General features: G+C 36.8%; 6 protein-coding genes across 7 annotated transcripts; 3 read left to right on the top strand and 3 right to left on the bottom strand.

The window, feature by feature from the left end:
- The first annotated feature begins 1,584 nt into the window (after positions 1-1,584).
- Positions 1,585-7,546, top strand: LOC113506698 (adipocyte plasma membrane-associated protein-like). Its single transcript, XM_026889531.1, has 7 exons — positions 1,585-1,597; positions 2,876-2,981; positions 3,099-3,307; positions 3,539-3,827; positions 3,958-4,151; positions 5,124-5,341; positions 5,491-7,546. The coding sequence occupies exons 1-7, from the start codon at positions 1,585-1,587 to the stop codon at positions 6,451-6,453; spliced, it is 1,992 nt and encodes a 663-aa protein (XP_026745332.1). The 3' UTR covers positions 6,454-7,546.
- On the bottom strand, positions 4,164-5,070 carry LOC113506696 (transmembrane emp24 domain-containing protein 5-like). Its single transcript, XM_026889529.1, has one exon. It carries the CDS (start codon positions 4,950-4,952, stop codon positions 4,224-4,226), a length of 729 nt encoding a protein of 242 aa, XP_026745330.1. The 5' UTR covers positions 4,953-5,070; the 3' UTR covers positions 4,164-4,223.
- A 325-nt stretch (positions 7,547-7,871) lies between the features above and the next one.
- LOC113506695 (presenilin homolog) lies at positions 7,872-14,700 on the bottom strand. 2 transcript variants are annotated; one of them, XM_026889526.1, is made up of 9 exons: positions 14,388-14,700; positions 13,340-13,560; positions 13,042-13,251; positions 12,674-12,894; positions 12,480-12,578; positions 12,169-12,255; positions 11,488-11,688; positions 9,083-9,195; positions 7,872-8,763 (listed from the first exon to the last, which is right to left on the bottom strand). In XM_026889526.1, exons 1-9 carry the CDS (start codon positions 14,541-14,543, stop codon positions 8,608-8,610), a joined length of 1,464 nt encoding a protein of 487 aa, XP_026745327.1. In that variant the 5' UTR covers positions 14,544-14,700; the 3' UTR covers positions 7,872-8,607. The 2 variants fall into 2 exon arrangements, with proteins under 2 accessions (XP_026745327.1, XP_026745329.1); XM_026889528.1 differs by having other exon boundaries at positions 12,211-12,255.
- A 1,954-nt stretch (positions 14,701-16,654) lies between these two features.
- LOC113506702 (26S proteasome regulatory subunit 4-like) lies at positions 16,655-19,319 on the bottom strand. Its single transcript, XM_026889536.1, is given in 10 exon segments — positions 16,655-16,873; positions 16,998-17,207; positions 17,285-17,381; positions 17,458-17,558; positions 17,682-17,867; positions 18,038-18,166; positions 18,412-18,582; positions 18,812-18,987; positions 18,990-19,098; positions 19,213-19,319. Coding segments are annotated over 10 exon segments (1,317 nt in total). The 5' UTR covers positions 19,216-19,319; the 3' UTR covers positions 16,655-16,738.
- Positions 19,320-19,598: 279 nt separating this feature from the next.
- On the top strand, positions 19,599-22,912 carry LOC113506701 (signal recognition particle 54 kDa protein-like). The gene is given in 8 exon segments (XM_026889534.1): positions 19,599-19,921; positions 20,008-20,184; positions 20,277-20,506; positions 20,865-21,015; positions 21,305-21,453; positions 22,037-22,298; positions 22,370-22,378; positions 22,380-22,912. Coding segments are annotated over 8 exon segments (1,506 nt in total). The 5' UTR covers positions 19,599-19,843; the 3' UTR covers positions 22,830-22,912.
- Positions 22,913-23,542: 630 nt separating this feature from the next.
- On the top strand, positions 23,543-25,601 carry LOC113506704 (CCA tRNA nucleotidyltransferase 1, mitochondrial-like; the record flags this gene model as incomplete). The annotated part of the gene is given in 8 exon segments (XM_026889537.1): positions 23,543-23,615; positions 23,699-23,898; positions 24,207-24,490; positions 24,708-24,754; positions 24,756-25,029; positions 25,125-25,341; positions 25,416-25,474; positions 25,477-25,601. Coding segments are annotated over 8 exon segments (1,257 nt in total), but the record flags the coding sequence as incomplete, so codon positions are not given.
- Between the last annotated feature and the right edge of the window lie 4 nt (positions 25,602-25,605).

The raw sequence follows: 25,605 nt of genomic DNA, 5'->3' as shown, positions 1-25,605 counted from the left end.
ACGTGGCTGTTAATGAATTTTACACAATATTAAACACTGCAGTTAAAAAACACACCGTTGTGAAGAAAATTAGCCGCTCTAAATATATTTGTAAGCCGTGGATTACACCTGGACTTATCAGATGTATGAATCATCGAGATAAACTTCATCTGGATTTAAGGAAACATCCGAATGACCAAACCAAGAAACTTATTTACACCCGATACAGAAACTTTTTCACCAATCTTGTACATACTCTAAAAGCTAACTACGACAGTCAAAAACTTGAAGACAGTGCTCACAATACCAAAGAGTTATGGAAAACCATTAAAAATATCAGTGAAAACCCAAACAATAAAAATAACGCTTTAGATCTTCTAAAATCAAAGCCCACCGAACAAGATGCAATTAACAGCTGCAATAAATACTTCTCCTCTATCGGTAAAGATCTGGCCTGCAATATTCTTTCTGAAATTAAAGAAACGCAGGCATCATTAATTCCCAAATTAAAACTCGGTGAGCCAGCGAGCATTAACTTCTTCTTGCACCCTACTGACGCTATAGAAGTAAATAAAGTAATCTTAAATCTTAAAATTGACAGCGCCCCAGGGATTGATGGCTTTACACCAAAACTTATTAAAGAAATTAGAAGTGAAATAATAAACCCCTTAACCCATATTTTTAATCTTAGTATAAGTACGGGAACATTCCCTGACAAATGGAAAGAAGCTCTGGTTACACCAATATATAAAAATGGTTCGAAACAAGACCCTGCGAACTATAGACCAATATCACTACTGGGAATATTTTCCAAAATCCTTGAAAAGATTATAAACAAACGTCTTACCTCCTATCTTGAAATTAATAAGCTATTGTCCCATAAACAGTTTGGCTTCAGGCTAGGCAAATCCACCGAAGATGCAGTTAGTCTACTTACCAATCTTGTAACATCCCACCTGGACAATAATGAAAAGTGTATAGGTGTATTCCTGGATCTGGCAAAAGCATTTGATACCGTTGCCATACCCATACTACTAAAAAAGCTAGAGACGATAGGTATAAGGGGTTTGCCACTAAAATGGTTTGAGACCTACCTGACAGACAGACGACAAAGTGTAAAGGTGGAGGATTACGTCAGTAATCAAAAACATGTAGAATTCGGAGTCCCACAGGGTAGTGTCCTTGGCCCGACTCTGTTCATTATCTATATGAATGACATTCACTGTGTACTTAACCAAAATGCAGAAGTCATTTGTTATGCAGATGATACAGTGGTAATTTTCCGAAATAAAACATGGACTTCAGTATACGAAACTGCGCAAAGAAGTTTATCTAACATTAAAATTTGGCTGGACTTGAATCTGCTCTCGTTGAATATTAAAAAAAACTAACTACATCTGTTTTCACAAAACGCTTGCATCTGCATCAAACAATAGTTCCAAACTTAAAATCCATTCTTCAAATTGTAACCTAGATACCTGTTCCTGCGATGATATTAAAAACGTGAAATGTCTGAAGTATCTAGGAGTTATAATTGACCAGCGACTTTCATTTAAACCCCATATTGACCTGGTATCTAGGCGTGTCAGAGGGCTGGTTCACATAATGAAGCAGTTGCGTAATTCGGCCAACAAAAAAATCCTACACCTCGTGTATGTTTCGTTATGTGAATCAGTTATCTGTTACTGTATTACTGTTTGGGGTGGAGTGGGCACCACATCCATGATACAAATAGAACGTGCCCAACGCTCTGTACTAAAAGTCATGTATAAAAAACCGTTCGAATATCCTACTGTTAGTTTATACCATGAAGCGTCTGTGCTAAACGTCCGCCAGCTTTACATCCTTAAAATAGTCTTAAAAAGCCATAAAATTATTCTTCAGTCTTCAGTATATCCACAATTAATCAAACGACGAGTTTTCAGATGTCCAACAGTTAAAGTAAAAACTAGTTTCGCCCGGCATATGCAAGAATTTATGCTTCAATTTATATATAATAAAGTAGCTAAAATACGTGACATTAAACGGTGTAGAATTAATCAATTAAAACAATTAGTTCGGAAATGGTTACTTACCCAATCCTATTCCGAATCCGAATTATTTGTTAGAGTGCTAGCATAATATCACACCCACATACACGCACCTATAAACACACACACACACACACACAACTGCACAACACACACTCCCACACACACAACACAAAACATATCCTTACTCATACACACACATACATTTACATCCTCAGATACACATACACATTGCATGGATACATATTTAAAATTCCTTATAATTTTCTTACCAGTGGTTGGATATCCTTGTTTATTTTCATTTTACGTTAGCTTTTTATTTTTCTGAATTTTTACTTCCTGTTTAGAATTTAAATAACTTAATCATTACGTATCGAACCGGAATTCCAAAGAAATAGCTGTAATTGTGAGATTCCAAGGTCTCCTCGAGACAGGCCCGACCTAGTGTGGAGACCGCAAGCAAAATTTCCTTTATTTTTAAATTGTTAACTACTATTGTTAATTGTTAGCAAATAAGGAGATGTATGATACAATTTTACTGGCAAATAAAAAAAAAAAATGATTATGAAAATTATCTTCATAGACATACTATCTTAAAGAAAAACATTACTTTCTTAGTAAAATCCTTTGCTGTGATAACAATATTTTTTACAAAGCTTTAGCATTTAGATAACAAAATGTATTAATAAAGTTCTTATCTATGTTACTTAAGCAGGCAAATGTTACTAAGTGGCCACATTAGTATAATCAATCAATCAATATTGTTGTAACTCATTGACTTTTAATGTTATACCTTGTTATCTCAAAGTTTATCTTTTCAGAAGTCCGGAGTGCAAAATGGGGTTTATATTTAATTTTATAAAAAAAAATAATAAAGACAACTTTAAAGTTATCTTTATATTTTGTGATATTTGTTACTGCCATTGTACTTATCCCTAATTTACCACCATACACAAAATTCACCAGCATTGAGTAAGTAACTTAAATATAATAATATGTGTATTACAATGATCTGTTAGAACTGTCACAAAGTAAACTTTAACTTCTTAACTGTACCTATGTACAATTTAAAATGATTAATTTTTCTAGATTAACCCCCTTACAACCAAGGGTTGGCCCTCTGGCTCCAAATAGTGCCTTAAATAATGCAGAAAGGTCATTCAAAGGCAAGTTTTTGGGACCGGAAGCCTTCCAAGTGTCAAATGGTGAACTGTACACAAGTCTTGCTACTGGAGAAATTGTGAAGATATCCCCTGGAGGCCATGTTACTTTTGTAACTAAGATAGGACAGCCATGCAGTGAGTCTTTTATTATTACGTTTGTAAAATAGCTGTGATTCTTATTGCATAATCTAGTATGAAAACTACAGGCATAAAGTAAATTCAATAACCCATATTATTTCTCATATCCCTATTTACAAATAATTAATTAATTTCTCTGTTTTTTTTTTATTAATTAAGTTCCTACATGTGCTTTGTGTATGAGGATAAGAAAGGAAGGTTGTTTTTCAATTATTTTATTTCTTTTAGCTGGGTTAGTACATGAACATATCTGTGGAAGACCCCTAGGTTTTCAGATTGATGAAGCTGGCAAGTTCATGTATGTAGCTGATGCGTACCATGGTATCTGGAAGGTAGATCTGAAGACTGACAAGAAACAGTTGCTAGTGTCTCCAACTGCAGAGATTGAGAAACGCACACCAAAACTGTTTAACTCCTTGGCACTGGGAAAGAATGGAGACTTCTACTGGACTGACTCTACCAGTGACTTCCATCTGAAGGATGGTGTACTCAGCTTGTTTGCCGACCCGTCAGGAAGGTGGGATTATACATATTAATATTATATTCATGTCCTTTATTCAAATTTCTCATAATTAACATTTCATGTATTTTAAAAACATCTTAAAGATATACACAGCCAAATATTTTAAAAAATGTTTATTTTTTAGATTGTTCTATTATGATGCAGCTAAGAACACCAGCAAAGTACTGCTCGACGATCTATGGTTTCCGAATGGTGTAGTTTTGTCTCCTAACAACGATTTCGTGGTTTTCACCGAGACTTCTCGCTTCAGAATTATGAAGTACTATATTGCGGGCCCAAAAAAAGGGCAATCTGAAGTTTTCGTTGATGGATTACCAGGTAATTGAATTATTTTCATTTATTGCTATTTCTATTTAGTAATATACATTATTCACTTCATATAAAAATCATTTAGTAAACACTTTTATAACCAGTATTAGGACACACAAAAAGTTTCTTAATCATATAAACTTGGATCATTCCTACTATCAGCACTAGAGTTATTTGGAAAGCTGACCACGCGTCGACGATAAAGGTGTCTTCGAAGGCCATGTAACTGTCGCGCGACTTAGTGGCCGCGTATATGTCTAGCAGGCGCCGCGACTTTACCACGTGGGACAATGTCAGCGACAGCGAGTCCGCTATGTTCGCCACTTTCAAGAAATACTTTTCCCCATGTTCATCGACTCCTTCCCACTCCAGCTCTTCCCCCTGTTCCTCTCCATTGGCGTCCACAGTCGTCACCTCCGCCTCACCGTCGTGCTCTGGAATCTTATCTTCTAAAAGGATATATATAAAGACGAGTTTAGAATTCATCAAACTGTATGTGTTGTCCAAGCAGAATGAGTAGTCTCCGCCAACTATTAGGTCCATTATGATGGAGTTTTCTGGACTCTTGTAATGCGAAACGATTGTTACGTTGTTTGGGTCGATGACTTGAAAGGATATATCTAAGTCGCCGTGTTGTCCATCGAGTACCTGGAAGTACACTTCCATCATTTGTCCTGCTTTTCCGGTTTCGTAGAGGCATGTTTTTGATCCTGGCTCTATTCTAATGTTGACGTCACTCACGTAAATACTTTGAGCGGAACATTGTGTGTAAAAAATAGTTGTAAATAAAAGGATGGCGAAAAAAGACATGACTACCTCAGTCAACGGCAAAGTACTAATGTTATGATACGAATAAGTATGCTCGAAAAAGCAGTAGTTTTATTTGCACAGATGTCGAATGAACATTAGTGTTCATTGCGTCATATTTACAGAGACGCATTGAGTTTGAGTTCTGAAGATTAATAACAATATTGTGAGCAGGTGTACCGGACAACGTGCGCGTGCTTCCCGACGGCTCGGGCGTCCTCGTGGGGCTGTACATGGTGTACGATGAAGGGCACCCGATCCTCCTGCGGTCGCTGAGCGCCACTCCCGCCGTCAGGAAATTCGTTGCCCGCTTACATCGACTCATAGAAATTCCCTTCGAACAACTCAACAAGCTGTATCCACACATAATTTTCGAAGAAATAGTGTATTACGTTAGTATATTTTATTTTATTTCAAAATAAAATACAACAGAGGATAAAATTACTACTCATCTACTACATTTACCTACAATTTTATTTAAATCATGATGGTAGGTTCATATTATAAATAATATACTTTATAACTTATTCCTACTTTGCAGATTGGACATTTCAAAAGCCTGGCAGCGTTTAGTCCAGGCATGGCTGGTTTACTCCAAATAGACTGGAATGGAAACATTGTAGCAGGATACTACAATACCGACGGCACTTTAGGACATATTAGTGACGCTATTGTTTACAATGACAAACTGTACACAGGCTGTCCACATTTACAAGACTTCCTTGGAACAGTTCCAGTTCCACCACTTTTAAAGAAAGCATTCGAAACTACGAAAACCGCTCCTAAAGTTGAATCTAAGCCACTAAAAGCCAAGCCTGTTGACCAACCACCAAAACCGAAAGCTGAAGAAACACGTAAGGTTGAGCAACCCAAAACCCAGCCTAAGCCTAAAGTAGAAGAAAAACCCAAGGTTGAATCCAAACCGAAACAAGAAAAACCAGTTGAAACTAAACCAAAACAAGAAAAACCTAAAGAACAAAAACCTGTGGAAACTAAACCTAAAGAACAACCCAAAGCACCCAGGCCTGTTGAACAAGTAAAGCCAAAAGTGGAAGAGAAAAAGGAGGCACCTAAAGTCACAAAACCCGCCGCAAGTTCACCCAAACCAGCCCAACAGCCTAAGCCTGTCGAACCTGCCAAACCGGTAGAAAAAGCAGCTCCTCCAGCTCCACCACCGCCCAAACCAACTCCGCCTCCCGCGAAAGCAGAACCCGCTAAAGTTAAGCCAGTTCAAAGCCAACCCAAGCCGTCCACTCCTAAACCCGAAGTAAAAACTACGACTGCTAAACCAACTGAGAAACCTACGGCCCCTCCCCAGAAAGCGCCACCAAAAGAACCGAAAAAGGAAGCAACTAAGGTGAAATCAGAAGCCCCTAAACCAGTTGAAAATAAACCCAAACCAATAAATGAGGAAATCCCGTCCGACACCATCAAGCCTACCAAGGAATCCCTGAGAGTGATTAAAAAGGGTGGTCCCACTGAGATCCCGGTACCCAATCAGTAAGTATAAGATATGGTTGTGGTTAATTTAGTAGTTTGAAGATCTCTTTGAAGGAACAAATTATGAAGGAAAAAGAAAACCCATTGTTTTTATATTGATTTTTTTTAAAGATCTGCAGACTGCATTTATTTGCTTGTGATTAGTGGTATTATTGTTTTAGAATATTTTACCCCTCCAATGTCATTCCATTATAATTCCTTTTTAGCAGTGTGCAGCTACTTTGTCTTTGTTATAAAAATCGAACCCTAGGGGTAGTTTTACATTTTATAGCGCACCAATATAATTTTAGTATGTAAAATCTTTGTAGTTAAATTAAGCATTCCTATTTACGAATATCATTGGAATCCATCTATTTATTTCATGATTATGAGAGTTTGTTGAAATTGTTAAAATTTATCGTGTTGGACCAATCTTTTTTTAATATATCTAATATTTATTTGTCCGAAACTAAGGATGTTGAAAGCATATTTATTATTTTGTAACCAGTATATTTCAACACAAGTAAAAAGAGCTCTACTGGACAGTAAAATCACACGACGCCGATCGTTATATTTATTCCTATTTCACGCATTGTACCCGTAAGACCGCCAAAGCTCTTTTTACATGCATTGAGCTATATAGGTATGAATATATTTTATTGTGTTTAGAAACAATTGTTTTAGTGGAAAAATGTACCTTATGACCTCACTCGTTACACATTGTGCCGTTAATTGTTACTTATATTTGTTAGTTACCAGTCACCAGTTAGTGCAATATTAAGAATTATACTTATTTACATCGATCCAACATAAATCTCCTGCCATGTCGATATTTATGATAGACAAATATATTTATTACTTCACATAAACATTATTTTTATGCACGAATGTTAAAGATGTGAAAAATTAAGTGAACTACAAATTTGAATGTTTCCGGTGTCTTATTTTTTCTAGGATATATTTTAAAGTATGTTTTAGGCATAGAAAAGTTACAAAGTACACTAAATCGTTGTTGCATCCAATTTTTACAAATAAAACTGAGCAATATTTGACGTGTAAGCAATAAAGTATATTTTTATTACATGTACATTTATATATTAAAACATTTTAATATTTGATGGTTATTTCACTATATCATTGGCCTTTATTCTTTCAAACACAAATTATTTGTTCTTCATTTTTTTGTTGCCCTGTCTCGGGTGGACGGTATGAGCATAAATCATAGCACCGAATGCCGCGGCGTTATATGCATAATTATGTACATCCTGCCTGTGTATTAGTACCCCTCTTACACAAAAAGACGTTTATAATTATTCAGTGCACTCCTATCCATTCACTGATCGTATTTATTTTATCTTCCAAATGCCGCTTTACTCAGTATTAGGGAAAGTTTCCAACGAATAAATCATCTACCATCATCATAATGTTAGAAAACAAAAAAAAACCATTTTCAATTTTATTTTACTTTACTTTGTCGACGAAAATATTATGAATAATATGTTTACATTAATAGTTGTTTAACAAAGATCACAACAAAAGTTATGGCTCTTTACATACGGTGGCAATTGCAAGAGAGCATAATAATGATTATTAACATGATGCAAAGTACATAACACATAACTTAATTAATGGAATGTTACATGTTAACTATCTAAAACGTTCGCAACAGATGCTAACACACTTACATATATTATAGGTTTCAGAAGACTTCCATTTTGGTCTAAGAGACTTTCCAGCTAAACATTGTATATTTTAACAAGCCAAGTAACACCAATTAGAAAATATTTTATGAAGATAAAGGAGAATTACAAGAAGTGTTACATATCCTATTCATAATACTTTTTATTTTCAATAAATATTACTATGTACATTGAAAATATTAACACTATTGGTGTCTAATTCAATTATTGCATTAAATATTCAATTCACTTTCCGCGCCATCTCGTAATATCTACACTTTACTTTCATTCTGAACGCCACCACTCGGACTCCGTACACTTCGGAACAATTACATAATAATTTTGGCATCTGAGCCCTACTGTTACTCTGTAAAAACGTTTGATTATAATCATTGTAAGTGAGATTAATCGTAACAGTATGTTTTAATTTCACTATACATCTGTTTATGTTAAATGAATAAGTCTTGTCTATCTAAATACGTGAGCAAGTTAGGCGGTGGCTAAATAAACACTTGTTCTGCAGCGAGCGCGTCCGCAAACGGCTTGACGACGCATCTTGTTGCGAAGTAGAATATTAAACCGAACGTTATGGAGATAGGCAATGCGGGTAGCGCCTTCTTGAGTATCGCTAGCAGTAACAATGTTAGGCACAGTCCCTGTAAAATAAAATAATGCATTATTACATGTAAAATATAAAAAATCGGTCAAGTGCGAGTCAGACTCGCGATACTGAGGCTTGCGAACACACATTGCAAAGAAAAACGACTTTCTAAACAAAACTAGTCAGTGGTCGTTAAAACTTTGCTTAAGCTAAATCCTTATCTAAAGTAATTGTTTATAGATTATCTGTGAAACATTCAACTGTTAATGAGCTTCAGCTATCAGAGTTCATGACGTACAGACGGACAGGCAACAGTGTGCTTTTGACCCTTTGTGTTCCATTTTACCCAAAAACAATGAATACAGTGTACTCACAATTAGTATAGCTACAAAACACGCGAGTGTTGTGTTCCAGTCTCCGTAAGAGCTGGCCTTGCCGACCAGCACGCTGTAGAATATGAAGTCGCCCAAACCGAGTTTGACGCCCTCTGCCAGGCAAACACGAAAACTATTAACGGGAGACATTCTTGCACTTGACAGTATATTTATAAACCAAATCTACAGTACTCTCCAGTAAATGTGCAACATCAGGTACAAGATAGAACGACAGGTCATGCCAAGCCAGTGGCAGTTCCACATTGAATCATGGTATAGATGGTTACAGATAATCAGTCTGTTTGGTTTATGTACTAAGCGTAGCGATTATGCATAAATTTGAAAGTACTACAAAATACGTGCATGCAACATGTATGGATGTGTCGACTAAACATGTTAGAAGTATGTAATCAAATCAAAAATTGAACGAATGTATAATTAGTATAAGCACCAGTCGGCTATAATGAATCGCTAATCAATACGCAATCTTTGCATAAGTTTAGGCTAAGTAGACATCAATAATGAATAAAACTTAAAAAATACAAGTAAACTGTACAACATGACAGTCAATCAAATCTATTATTCATCTTAGTTATGTAGTAATTATACGCATGCGTCCACAAAACATTGACTTATTCATAATTCAGCATTCAACAAATATCCTATTAAGTAACATGAGCTTGAACAAAACAGGAGAGAATTACACCACTACAGTCAGTTAACTTTAAGCACGGCGCCTCGTGTGGGTAACTCATAAAATATACATTTATTTTGTGTTGTGTGACACCGATACAGCAACAGTCGCATACACAGCAGGAAAGGAAAGGGTTGAACTGTTTGAAATAAGGATTGTCATCAATTTACTATCGTACTCTTAACATGTTTTTACCTCATTTAGACATTCTGTTATCGAATGTATTACATACTTACAAGTACATCAAGGATACCTAAGATAAAATGTATTAAAATATGCAACATAAAATTACAGAATTACATGCTATTAATAATCACATTTATTAGAAAAAGTATGTAATGTCAAATGTGAAGTACAAAATAAATCTATTAATAACAAAAATGCATGCTAGGGAAAAATGTATCTACTAAAACAAAGATTTGGCAGTGGCGTAGCTAGGGGAGGCTACCCACTATCAGGAGGGCGGCAAAATTCAGAAAAGGCGGCAAATTATCATGTGAAATTCCGACGTTCCAAAGGCGCCAAAGTGTGAATCCGCGCCGGGCCACGGTCACCCTAGCTACGCCACTGAGAATAGGTGTTGGGTCCGAATAAAACCTAGCTTTTTATTACAGAGTATATTAATTTCGGAATAGAACTTATAACGCTAAATTGATGAACTTTCTTTTGATAACAAAATGATTATGAAGAGTTATTCTGCTTATTAGTATCGAAACGTAAACTTTAAAATAATGGATACAGGTAGGTAGGAAATGGTTCATAAAAAAATAAAAAAAAAACGCCAACAGTACAAAACGTAATAACTGAATGATGAGGAGTGTTGAAGTAGTGACATTGAGACGTGGTGCACTCACTGAGGCGCGTGGTCCGGCGGCGGCGGCGGGATCAGCGCGCGCGGCCGCGCCCGCCCGCCCCGCGCGCCGCGCCGCCCGCCCCTCCCGCCCCGCCCGCGTCTGCCGGCCCCGGGCTCAGGGTCACGGGGGCTGCGCCAGCCCCCGCCACCCTAATCTAACCAACCTTCCTCACCCACTCTTATATACCCACACACACCAATCTACTCCGCCTATATTACTCAGTTCACTTTAGCGTCAATGTATTATAAGTATACTAAGAATAGTTAAACCAACAATGTTCACAATCATTTATTATGCGCACCACTTGATACTTTCTGCTACCTTCCACTCTTTATGTATGTTAGGTTCTTCATATTCGTGGTTATTCAAGTATTGTTTATTAATTTGCATCTACTGTCTAGTCTAGGGTCCATGGGTCCATATTATCAAGTCAAGGGTTTCCGGGGCATTGTGTTTGACCCACAAAATGTGTGGTTTTATTCCTTCTACCTCTGTTAGCTACCATAATCGAGTTTCGTACAGAAAATTCTAGTGCGTCTAATAACAACGACGCTACTCACGGAAATTAAGCTGACTAGTAACCAAGTGCAAAAATGGTCCACGGATCCTGGACTATTACCTAATTGAATTTAAAAACTATCGGCGAAATGTTGCAGTTTTAAAAAATGACAATATTCGCAATGATCATGAGATGTTAGAGTCGAGATTAGCCGAAGTCGGTGCAATGAGAAGTTTGACGTGTTGTCCGATTCTTGTCGTAAACCGGAGAGTACCATAAATATGTAAGCTAGAGCTTTCTTACATCTTCATATGTAGGGCTAGGCTAGGTAAGTAAGGTGTAGGTGTGTGCGACTCACTCTCCTCGTCGTCGAGCGCGGGCTGCTGCGCGGGCGCGGGGCTGCGCTCGAGGCGCGTGGTGTAGCGCGGCGGCTGGCTGCTGTCGACGCGCAGGCGGCGCTGCTGCTGCGCGCGCGCCTGCCACGCCGCGTCGAAGCCGGCCGCGTCGCCCGCGCCGCCCGACTCGCGCGCCGCACGCCTCTCGTCCGCCGTGCCCCTGCCTATGTCACACATACAAATATTTGCTTATTTTTGTACATCATGGTCATGACTGAATATGGTCTCGAAAAATGTATATTATTGCATGCAATTTCTGGGTACCCATTGTCATTCGTGACTATGCTGAACATGCTGTATATTACTTGAATTTCGTCATCCTTTTACGAGCAGAAAATGAAATTAATATTTGCATGTGTTAAGTATTTGTAAAAATAAAACATTAATTGGATCGTCGGATATTAAATAAAGAAGTAAGAAAACTAAGCTTTGGAAATAGTTATTGGATACGAAGAATAGTTATAGTACCAGGGAGTTAAGAACCAATGGGATGGACACTGAGTAATCATTTTTTATACAAAGACACTGGAATTAAATCACTTTCACTATATTTCAATGAAAAGCCTAAAAAATCAGGCATAGGGTTCAGTGTTCCACTCGTTGGGGTCTCCCTAGCGTGGGGGATAGGAGTGGGGAGAACGGACCGTGCGGGTGTAGAGGGCGCAGCTCCCGCGCGCGCGGCTCACCTGGCGGCGGCGGCGTCGTGGCCGCCAGGCAGTACATCACCGTCGCTGCAAACAAAACAACACATATACTACCCATTTCACTTTATAGTTCATAATACCGGCAAAGTAAATGATTATAAATTTAAAAGCGGTAGATTATTATATTTGAAATGCTGGTCTCAATGCTTTTATTTTCATTTCATTTAAAAATGCCTCAAGAGAAATACTTTTGCAGAATTTAGCAATGTTTAAACGAGTTTTGTATAGCCTTATCATCAGTGAATACTCACAGGAATAAATAAGTGCAGGGAATATTGGTTCATTTCGTTCTTGTGCAGTCTCCACCAGTATTCTTAGTGGTCCCTTTGGTGTCAATACGGCTATCAGGTCTGAAAAAAACAAATACATAAATAATTCATATTTACAGAATCAGAATGTGTACTTAAAAGACATTGTTCATGCAATGCTTGTATGATATTATTACCCCATATTGATATAACAGCTAGAACAGCCCAAGTGGTCCACTCAGGCAAGTACTTGATGAATACGAGCGCCATTAACGCCGCTATGAAGATCAGGTATGCTTGCTGCAGCCTCAGGGGACCCTTCCAGTGGATCACTATCATTCCCATACCACCAAAGTTCCACATTACAAACACCAGTGTAATGTAATCCATAGGTATGTTGTATGCTCTTAATGCTTCTCTGTCAAAAAAGAAAAAGACAAATTCATAAATAATGAAGGACTGTAACTAGAGAAACATTGTAACATAAAAAGGTAGACGGTGGAATTTTAATTGGTTTTGTTTTAAACAATTTTTAATTAATTGTCACAGCAACTTAAATACTTACTCAATATACAGATATGAGAACAGAAACAGTAGCATGAGTGAGGAGAGAATGAGCCAGCCGTGGATGATCTTGTAGCACCTCTTCTTGTAGAGCACAATGAGCAGCACAGTCATGAGGGCAATCACACTCAGCAGGATCATTGAGTTGGCAAGGGCATTCCATACTTTTGTTACTGCATATGGACTTTCTTCATGAAATGGTGTATAAGCTCTGGAACCAAGGATTTAGTAAATATAACATTTATTTCGATTGGTTAAGAATAGTGTCTTTCAGAACAGTTTCAGTATTCGGTACTCACAAATATACATCCTTAACTGAGTAAAAATTAATGGATGAAATAGTGGCGACAACGACGAGCATGCACAGAGTAACAGGCACGAAGAGTTTAATGACATGGCGGGCGCCATATTTGAGCTCCAACTCTTCTATCTGAGCATCGGCAGGAGGCTGTGGTGGAGGCGGGTTTGATGCTGACGTGCCAGCCGCTCCAGAAGCGCCACCTTCAGTCCGCTCCACACTCTTAACAGATCAAAATATCTCCATGTAAATAAAATACCAAGCACCAAAATAATAATTAGGTTCAGGTTAGGTTAGACAGTTTTTCATAAAATGTGATAATATCAAAATAACATATGGTAGCAAAAAGTTCAATTTCTTATGACCCAAGTCTCAAAACCTTCAAGATGCAAAATATCTACATCTTAAAATGTTCAAGTTACAAAATAGTCAAGTCCCCACACATGTATGTCTTGTAATACACATTTATTATTTTACTTGATCAGAGTCAAAATAAATCATTTATCTTGGTACCAAACAATGGTATCATTGATTATATAGTCTATATTTATTTTGAATTGATTAGCACATAAAAAGCTAATGCTTATTGAAGTAAATATATTATCAAATATCTGTTCTTAAGTTATAACTTGTCATCCTTGTCAAGGAAAATATTAATGTGTTGATTCATAAGCAATCCAATAAAAATAATAACTAAACCTCAAAGAGACAACTTGGTCTCTAATAAGGCAGTCTATTCCTCAATAATACCGTTTTTTTATGGCATTTAATTTTCAAGTTAAAATAAGTTCTACAATCAAATTGTTATGAAAGTTAAGTAGAGGAAATGGAAGGTATGCAAACAAATTACCATTAAGAAAGAAAACAGTCAGGAAAAGCTATTGTAAAACTTAGTTTGTTGTAGCCTGTACTACTGCATATAATATGTAAATACATTACTTATAAACAGATTAGATAGTGGGTGTTGGACGTTTAGTCATACTTTTGTAGACTACATTGCTTGCTACTGTTTTAAAGTTGGAACACTGAGTAAGTGTGGATAAACTTACGCCATATGACTGCTGGTTATCGGACTTTGTCTTTCGTTTCCTGGCTATTCGCTCGGCTATCTCCCGATCAGGGCGCGCTTCAGCTATGTGGCCGTCCATGAGTGCCGTGTGCTCAGTCGCCTCCTCTATTTCAGATTCACTGCCGGTGTCACTCATTCAACAATCCTTTGAACCACAAACATTTTGATTACAACTACTTATTATTTGACGCAGGTTGGCCCACTTACGATTACAATAAAAAACAAAGCTTTTTCGCAGACGTTTTACGCGTCGTATACCTATTTTATTTCTAAAGCAGTGATGAGACTAAAAATGACTCATATAAATGTCAATGTTAAAGTCGATGTTCAAGAATCGATTTTGACTTGACTATCTGTACTATCGAGTTGGTCATTAAAAAAAACTTGAGAAGCTGTAACAACTTGGTAAGATGTCGCAGTCGTTTTTAGTGTTTTACTTTATTTGCAAAAAAGGCGTGGTCTCTATGAATCCAGATGTGTATACGTAATGGAGTGTTTGTAAATAAATAAAAAAAAATTAACTCATTTTCATCGGTTTCGAAGAAGGTTTACACCTCCAGCGTGTTTTTTTATTTCGTAATTGACGCCAAGGTTTTTCGGTTGCTGTTGGCCATAAACATACTATTGAACGGATTGGTGGGTTTATGCAGGCTCTTTGAAACTTCTAAATATGACAAAAAAAAATGATTGAAAATGAAAATCGTAAACGAATTGAAATAAAAACTTCTACTTGACAGGCTATTTTTTGTTAATAAGTACAGTATGTACCTGTAGCACTGAAAAGGTCAACCCCTAAAATATATACTACTAGCTTTTCGCCCGCGTCGATGTCGGTTATATCGCGATTCCAAGAGAACTCTTCAAAAGTCCGGGATAAAAACTATCCTATGTTCTTTTTCAAGGTCAACTCTATATCTGTACCAAATTTCATTAAAATCGGTTCAGTGGTTTTGACGTGAAAGCGTAACAGACAAACTACTTTCGCATTAATGATATTAGTAGGGATGACTGTGGGTAGGACAATTTGAATAAGGTTTTTATTTTTAACTAGCTGTTGCCCGCGACTTCGTCCCCGTGCAGCCGTGGGTAGAAGATATAAGTTATGATTTATACCTGCCCTATTTTTTTCACATTTTCCATTGTATCTTCGCTCCTATTAGTCGCAGCGTGATGGTTTATAGCCTAAAGCCTTCCTCGATTAATGGTCTATTCAACACAAAAAGAATTTTTCAATTCGAACCAGTAGTTCCTGAGATTAGCGCGTTCAAACAAACAAACAAACAAACTCTTCAGCTTTATATATTAGTATAGATATATAGATATTAAAGCACGTTATTCGTTTGGCTTAAAAGTTTTTCTTGTTTTAATTGTAATCGACATGACTGCGTTTTAAAAATATTTTTAACATTAATTGAAATATTAATAATCATTAATAACTAACGCCTCGACATATACCCTCATAAATGTAGTTAGTGCTCACATTTTATTGACTTCCTTACTGTAAGAATTTAAGTGTTGGTTGCAAAGCAGTATAATTTTTTTAAACCGAGAAATCCTCATGGACTTTTCCGCCCTGGGAAGGACGGAGAGGCCAGACTCAAACCTAAAACCACACCTCCCTGCCTGCTAAAGCCGCAATTTGAAATAAAAGTCAGTCTACCTTCCACCAACGGAGGGGCACCGCGCGCGCCGCCTTTGACCTTCAACTTAAGAGCAATAGCGCACTAGCGGCCAGGCCGCGCGGCAGAGTCGCGCGGCCTGGCCGGAGACGTTGCGATTTGCCACGAGGCCAAAACCTCGGCCATGATCGTCAGTTGCTCATACATTTGTGCATTTCAATCACAATAATCTCAAAACACGCTGTAGTTATACAATATGTGCGGCCACTGCGACTAGTGCGCCCACACTGGTTATATCACTACAATGCAATTGATCTCATTGGCCGTAGCGACCAGTGACCAAACACGGGCCGCAGATCCGTCGCTTGGATCTCGCTGGCCGCTGCGGCTCAGTGTAGCCGCCGGCCGCGCGCGGCCAGGTGCGCGTGCATTGTAGCGATTTCATACTAAGGTATGTAAGGTATCTACCTCGTTGGCCGCCGCGACCTGGACGCTGCGGCCTGGCCGCTAGTGCACTATTGCTCTAAGGCGTCAAGACTTACCGGCGTCTACCGCCTCTCAATGTAGTAATGCTTAATATAAAATGTGCCAAATATAGGGTTATCACAACACCTTAATAAAATACAAATTTATTAATCATACGACACATTTATTACGCGTAAAATATTTGAAGACGATGTAAAATAAAAAGTAAACATCTATGGAAAACAGTTTATAGATAAAGCCCTTCAGGAGTGCCTTCCTTCTTGCGGTATAAGACACTTTCCTTGGACTTTTTGAAGTCTTCATTAGTAACTTTCATACGACGCTCACGTAACGCCATAAGACCAGCTTCTGTGCAGATAGCCTATAAAATAAAAAGTCAGTTGCAGAAAAAGTATTTCTACATGTTATGTTGCTCACATGAAATAAACTTTGTCAATCTCAAATCTTTGATATAAATTTATGTTTAGATGCAAATTAATTAATACCTTAATGTCGGCACCAGAGAGATCATCTTTCGACATAATAAGTTCAGACAGATTGACATCATCAGCAAGGGTCATTCTGGATGTGTGAATGGTGAAAATCCTTCTCTTAGTCTTCTCGTCTGGCAGAGGAAATTCAATCTTTCTGTCAATACGACCAGGACGAATCAGAGCAGGATCCAATGTTTCTATACGGTTTGTCGCCATTATAACCTATAAAAAATGATAGGTAGATATAATAACAATGGTAATTTCACAAAAAGTTAACCAATGTCCTAAATAATACTTACTTTAACATCACCTCGTGAATCAAACCCATCAAGCTGATTAAGTAACTCCAACATAGTCCTCTGAATTTCCCTCTCACCACCAGAGTTAGAATCATAACTGTAAAATCAAAGTTTAGTATTAAATATCTTAGAAACAAAATACTGTATGTTTTACAAAGGTTATTATACTTTACCGTTTGGTTCCTACTGCATCAATTTCATCAATGAAAACAATTGAAGGTGCATGTTCTTCTGCTACTCTGAACAATTCACGAACAAGCTTGGGTCCATCTCCCTGTTAAAAAATTAATAAAGAAACAGGTTGTGTTAGAATTCTGATTAATTACTTTAAGAGTATATTTGTATTCAATTCAATTCAATCGAAATATTTAAGTTTAACAATATCTTTGATACTAACCAAGTACTTCTGGATGAGTTCAGAGCCCACTACTCGCAGGAAAGTGGCAGAGGTCTGATTGGCCACAGCTTTGGCAAGCAAGGTCTTACCAGTGCCAGGAGGACCATAAAGGATCACACCCTTAGGAGGCTTGATACCCATCTCCTCATAATACTCAGGGTGAGTTAGTGGCAGTTCCACAGATTCCTAGAAGGTAAAACATAACAATGGAACACTTGGTTTTGTACTGATTTCTGTGTTAAGTTTTAAACTCTTTGTTGCCTCAAATGGCTTTCCAACAATGATTGATAATTTTTCACTTATAAATACAAATAACACAAGGTACAGAAGTACATGAACAAATTATAGTTAACTACCTTAATTTCCTGTATCTGAGTGTCAAGTCCTCCAATATCAGCATAGGTCTCCTGAGGAGCCTTCTCAAGCTTCATGACAGACACCATAGGATCTGTGTCATCACCAAGAACACCTACTACAGCATGAACCTAAAGAGAAAGCATACATTATAACAACCTAGACTCAGGGATTTTAAGGCAAGACAAGGCCTACTCTTGATCATTTGAAGAGCAAATTGAGGTAACCTTTAATAGCCCACAGCTTGGAATAATTCAGATGTTCTTCCTCATAATTAACACTAGGCTACAACCAACAGTAAGATGATTGTCAGTTTTAAACATATAACAAAAACAATTACCATTATTATGTAAATAAACAATATTTAGTGGCATACCTTATGATTCAACAGAACAGAGCATCCAGGCTCCAGTTGATCCTTGTCCACAAAGGACAGAATGCTGACATAGTGTTCACTGCCCACTGAAGTAGATACTATAGCATGGTTGTCATCAATAATCTCCTCCAAGTTGCCCACAGACATGGGGGTTCCTCTAAGGTCATCAACCTAGGTTTAACAAACAACGTTTTTGCTAAGTTTTTTTATGTACAACTGCATTCATTATTAAGTTTCAAGATAACTTCACAATAGCACAATTATTGGATATGTAATTTGGTTATTTTGTTAATTCCACACCATATTGTTTGATGACGATGCTATAAATTTGAAGCACGATAATTTCACAGACATCATCATAGATTAACAATTTGTTTGTAAGCCTGCAGACAGAACTCACCTTAGACCTTTCTTCCTCAATTTTCTCCTCCTGTGGCTTCAATCTTTCTTGATTGCGAATGAATTCTTCTTCCATGAGAAGATAATCCTTTATTCTTTCTAGTTTCAGCAGTTTGAGCCGACACCTTGTGTGTGGTGTCACTTGAGGTAATTTTAATGCGGCATCAGGTCCCTTGCTTTACGCTTCTTCTTGCCCACCCGAGTAGGGATTGGAGGCTCGTATTTCTTCTTCTTATCTTTGTCATCTTTCTTGTCTCCGCCGCTTCCACCTCCAGATTGATTCTGACCCTATTTTGGAAAGAGATTTTAACAAAGAATTTGTAGTGTATAGTTAAAATAAGACACCCAATTATGAATATACACATATTAAACAATTAGTTAACACGAAAAGTTATTGTTTACCATTTAAAATTCTATATTTCCAATAAAATCTTCAACTGTTCAATGACTGCTTCTGATGATTACAAAGCGGAATTTAAGGCATAGATAAAATAATAAATTTTTGATATTTCAATCAAAATGACAAGCAAAAATTCTTCATTTTGTAATGGAATACTGGTACTCTCGATTGTCTTACTAAAACTTCGTTTTGTTGTGTTGTTTTGAAATGCTACAAAAAATTTAAACATTGATACGAAAGTCAACGCTATGGTGATTGCAAAAAGTAATATCAAGAATTAGTTGATCAATCGTTCAAAACTTTTATTGACGAAGAGATCCAAATTATTATTTTTTAAATAACTAAACGTTTTGATTTGACGTGTCTGCTCGTCGTGTACGCCTCATGTCATTTATCGTTTTAGTGCAATGGACTAATAAGAACTCACGAGTGTGAATTTTTAATAAATCAATTGATAAGTGAGAACGTGAAGTTATAATTATCTTAAAAATGATGAAGTCCTAAAATGTGTCGGATGTGTTATACCCTCAGTGTCCATTTTCGTTAAAAACAATTCTTTTTTTTTCAACAGCTGATGCCAAACATATTTGGCAATATTTTGTAAATTAAAGCCATCGTTTTGTGGTTTCCAAGATGGTATTAGCTGATTTAGGTCGTAAAATTACGACTGCTTTGCAGTCGCTAAGTAGGGCAACAATTATCAATGAGGATGTAAGTAAAGACAATTATGATAATGATGTTGAAGTGTCGTACGAAAAGTACCTTCAAGGAGAATGATTTCTTGAATCTTCTTTCAGGTATTAAATTCTATGCTCAAACAAATATGTGCTGCTTTGTTGGAAGCTGATGTAAACATTCGTCTGGTAAAGAACCTTCGTGAAAATGTCCGGGCAGTCATTGATTTTGATGAGATGGCTGGCGGGCTTAACAAACGCCGGATGATTCAGTCAGCTGTGTTCAAGGAACTCGTAAAGGTAAGTTAATAAAGATAGATTAAAACCAGAATTCATGAAAGGTTTTATGTGTACATTAAAATATACTCAACAAGTTATGAATGATGTTTCAGCTGGTAGACCCAGGGGTGAAACCATATCAGCCCATAAAGGGCAAACCCAACATCATCATGTTTGTAGGTCTCCAGGGCTCTGGTAAGACCACCACATGTACCAAGCTGGCATACCACTACCTGAGGAAGAACTGGAAGTCCTGTTTAGTGTGTGCTGACACCTTCAGAGCTGGTGCCTATGACCAAGTCAAACAAAATTGTACCAAGGCCAGAATACCTTTTTATGGAAGGTTGGTTTGACATTTTTTAATAATTTGAATAGTAAACTATATTATGTCTGTGTAAATTTTGAACATGTCTAGCATGAAATGTGTTTGTTGTTTTCCCAAATACAGAGTTAAGCTATCTTGCATAATACTCAATTTTTACTTTGTAAACAGACTTTTTTATCAGTTTGTCTATGCTAAGATGGTAGGTAGGTGAAAGTTTAAATATTTGTACTAGTTAAAAAATATTAAACAAGCCTTAAAAAAACCACAACTAACTGATAATCATTATAAAAAAAATGTATTAGAAAAGTCTACCAAAGTGTGTATTAGAAATTTAAGTTGTCAGTTGCAGGAAATGTTGAAAACCTATTGATTTCAGTTACACAGAAGTGGACCCTGTGGTCATAGCAACAACTGGAGTGGAGATGTTCAAGAAAGAAGGATTTGAAATGATCATTGTGGACACTAGTGGTCGTCACAAACAGGAGGAGTCACTGTTTGAGGAGATGTTGGCTGTTGCTAATGCTATTGTGAGTAACTAGAACTTCTCATCATGCAGAATAATAACATGTGTATGTACGCAGTTGCAATGTGCTTTATAGCAAATGATTCAAGATATTTTTACAAATTATAAATACTTGAATATTATTGTGCTCATAATAATGAAACAACAACAAGAGCTTTTACCAGTGGCATAGTGTGGGTCACCATCGCCCGGGGCAGGAACTAGGAATCTAAAAAAAAATCGTCGCTTTTATTGCACTGCATCAAGAGAGCTTGAATGTTCTTGTTTTAAATTAATGCTTATCACATTTGCAGAAACCAGACAATATAATATTCGTGATGGATGCAACAATTGGTCAGGCTTGTGAAGCTCAAGCTAGAGCCTTTAAAGACAAAGTAGATATCGGTTCTGTCATCATCACTAAGTTGGATGGTCATGCAAAGGGTGGTGGTGCATTGTCGGCGTGAGTATATTTTATTTTAATTTGACCTGTTTTTCATTAGTCTTTAAAATGCCTGAAGCTAGATATAGTAACATAATTTCTAAGTTTTGTTCTCCATTTTTAATATACATGGTGATTTTTTAGTCATCTTACAAAAGTAGCCCAGTTCATGTATCCGACATAAAATACCCCTAGGCGCGATTATTATTATTTTTTATCTTCCACTAAGATAATACGTACCTACGAAGAAAAATGAAACATGAGAAATATGAAACATCCTGTTAAAAATGATAAAAACGCCGCCGCCCGCGCCCCTCACCATTGCTACAAGGCTCGGACCGCGCTCGCAACAGAGCTTTGTTCTAAATCTACGAATTGCATCATAATATTGAATAAAAATTGCATTTCAAATTTATTCAAAATCTCATAAAATACCTATTTTTTTATCATGAACGTATTCTAGTCATTGCATACATGAACTGGGCTGCTTTTGTAAGACAACTAAAAAATCACAGTGTTTACAGTTGTAAACATAATTTATACAGATGTATATTAGTCACTCTTAATAAAGTTATGCATTTAATCATTTATTTCTGTTTTCCAGTGTGGCTGCAACACAGAGTCCTATTATCTTCATAGGTACCGGAGAACACATTGATGACTTGGAACCCTTTAAAACTAAACCTTTCATCAACAAACTTCTTGGCATGGGAGACATTGAGGGTCTTTTAGACAAAGTGAACGAACTTAAGCTTGATGACAATGATGAGCTATTGGAAAAACTAAAACATGGACAGTTCACATTGAGGGCCATGTATGAACAATTCCAAAACATCATGAAAATGGGACCCTTTTCACAGATCATGGTACAATATATACAAAGCATTTGGTATTTTTATTTATTTTTCTAGATTAATAATACTTACCATTTTTGCAGGGTATGATTTCCAGGGTTTTCTCAGGATTTAATGTCAAAAGGCAGTGAGCAGGAATCAATGGCTAAACTGAAACGACTTATGACCATAATGGACTCCATGAATGAAGGCGAACTGGACCACCGCGATGGCGCGAAACTATTCTCAAAGCAACCCACCAGGATTACGCGAGTGGCACAGGGCGCCGGTGTCACAGAGAGAGATGTCAAAGACCTCATTGCTCAGTACACAAAGTTTGCAGCAGTTGTTAAAAAGATGGGAGGTATCAAGGGTTTATTCAAGGGTGGTGACATGGCAAAGAATGTCAACCAAACTCAAATGGTCAAACTCAACCAACAAATGGCAAAGATGATGGATCCACGCATCTTACAACAGATGGGCGGTATGACCGGCCTTCACAATATGATGAGACAACTGCAGCAGGGCTCAAGTGGAATGAGCAGTTTAATGGGTGGGAAATGACAAAAAAATATAGTTTTAGAATAAGTCGTATGGAACTGTATTTTATCCAATAAAGGGTGAACACCGAAATTTTGATTATTTAATTTTATATTTTTTTAATTCATAGTACTCATTTGTATTTTTATCATTCATAACCTATTTAGTTAAACTAATCAAAGAGCCCAAACGAACAGAAAAGTCTACTATAATAATATAGTAGGTCATGGCTTTCTACTTTCTATTCAAGTTTATAAATGCTTTATGGCAAAAAGTATTGCATTGATTAGAACTAACAGGCAAAAAAGGCTGTGGTGTTTATTTCTTAAAATTGTTGGATTTATCTCCATCCCTTAAGCTTTTCAGTCTCATCAGAGAAAGGTAAATACAAATGGCTCCAAAAACCATATTCAACGTAATGTTGTTTCACTACTCTTATAGCTGAGTGGCAAAGAACGCCAAACTTACTGTACGCATTATGTAGGAAGTACGATCCTGGCGTAGGACAACCATCGGGTGCATGAAAATCAAATCCAAAAGTATGGGACGTAAAATCTGATACGCTTAATACAACTGGCAACTTCGAATTTTTGTGTGATCTGTAGAGATGGTGTGTCAAAAACACATGTTTTATACGTCAATGTCAATCTGATCGGAAAGTAGACAGAGAATTCAAAGAAACACGATCGGAAAGCCCTTATGTTGTTTGGCGAAATGATTATTTAACACATTAAAATTATCGTGCTTAGTTTGAGCGTTATGTATGCTGCATCTTTACGGATATTAAAGCAAGTGATTTCTCAGCAAAGGGTAACTACACACATTCTAACACTTATAACCTATTTTCTATACCAATGTTTAGTTCGCATTTAATTTATTGGTTCTCCTTTCAGACGTATGCCAAGAGTAAAACATTTAATCTTCGCATATTAAGGTCAAAAATAGATATGGAACTTAAAAGCCGGGAGAATCCTGTTGTTCTTAAGTTAGAATCAGAAGAATTCAAAAGTATATTTACACCTGAAGTTGCGGCGCTAAAAAGCTTGTTTGATAAATATAAATATGAAATACGAGTCGCTGGAGGTGCTGTCAGGTAGTTTTTTTATATACTTAAATATTTTGTATTTATTCTACCCGTAATAACTGAGTTAGGCCAACTTGTTGAGTCTTTCTGATCTCAGATAGTTATGACATTTTTTTTCCTTAGTTACATCATTGCATGCATTACATGGGTATTAAGTTCTTTTAAAATAAAGTCAAAATGGTACCTCCGTTATTAAGTTGATGTTGTAGATCCCACAGGCCTTAAAATTTTCGTAACCTAGTAAGTTCAGATTTTCCCACAAAAAAAATAAGCATTCTTTTTAACATATAGCACCAAAATGTTTCATACTGTTGCAGGGATCTGTTAATGGGACTGAATCCTAAAGACCTTGATTTTGCTACCACAGCAACTCCACAAGAGATGAAAGACATGTTTACAACTGAAAATATCAGAATGATCAATGCTAATGGTGAGAAACATGGAACAATCACAGCTAGGATTAATGACAAAGAGAGCTTTGAAGTGACAACTCTGAGGGTGGATATAGTCACTGATGGCCGCCATGCTGAAGTCATCTTCACTACAGATTGGAAACTAGATGCTAATAGAAGGGACCTTACTATTAATTCCATGTTCTTAGGTAATGATATTTCCTTTTGATGTATTTCATCATACAATGCATGACTCATTTTATAAAGTGTGAGTTTTCTCAGTTATGGCAAAGAACCAGCCACTTATTTTGGTTTCTATGTTTAAAAACTTAGAATCATTTGCCATCTAGCAATGTTTCTTGATTTAATAATTGGTAATAAAGTATTACCATATTTATAAAATTAATCAAACACTACTGATTTTAGGTTTTGATGGCTCTGTATATGACTACTTTTTTGGATATGAAGATTTACAAAAAAGAAAGAATTGCATTTGTTGGTGATTCAGACAAGAGAATCAAAGAAGATTATTTAAGGATTATGAGGTATTTTCGGTTCTATGGCAAGATAGCAGACAAGCCAGACAACCATGAGGAGGAGATCCTCAAAGTTATAAAGAACAATGTTGGAGGACTGCAAAATATATCAGGTGAAAGAATATGGTGTGAACTGAAGAAAATGCTGCAAGGGAACTATGCAGGAAGTCTGTTGAAGACAATGATTGATGTAGATGTTGGAAAATACATGGGTAATTATAATAATATTCACTTTTGTTTTAAGTTTCATATTCAATAAATATTAACATTTGCTTACTGTGGTTCAAAATACTTATCTTGTTAACAGGATTACCATCAAATCCAAACCTAGAAGAACTGGAAAGAGTAATGAAGAGGGCTGAGCACCTCAACCTGCACCCAATGAGTTACCTGGCAGCTCTGCTCACAGACCTGGATCAAGTTACTGTGCTTCACAGCAGGCTCAAGTTTTCCAGCTATGACAGGGACCTAGCCTACTTCTTGGTAGAACACAGAGTAGACAAGGTTGCAGCAAGACCATTACTGTAAGTTGAACTTTAAACATAAAGTAAACAATTGCTTATTTAGAATATTGTTTAATTAATCTTGTAATTTTCAGACCTTATGAAAAGCTGGTTTTGAATACTAAAATTAAACAAAAAGATGCAATTGAATATGTCAGGAAGTTTTAAAATACAGAGGAGATGAAAATCTTTTAGAACAGTTCAACAAATGGGAAGTGCCCCGGTTTCCCATCAGTGGGAAAATGTTAAAAGAGGCAGGTGTCCCACCTGGCAGGATGTATGGTC

Source organism: Trichoplusia ni (genome assembly GCF_003590095.1).
Source record: "Trichoplusia ni isolate ovarian cell line Hi5 chromosome 23 unlocalized genomic scaffold, tn1 tig00002085_group22, whole genome shotgun sequence".
NCBI lineage: Eukaryota > Metazoa > Arthropoda > Insecta > Lepidoptera > Noctuidae > Trichoplusia > Trichoplusia ni.
This window is presented reverse-complemented; position numbering and strand designations above follow the sequence as displayed.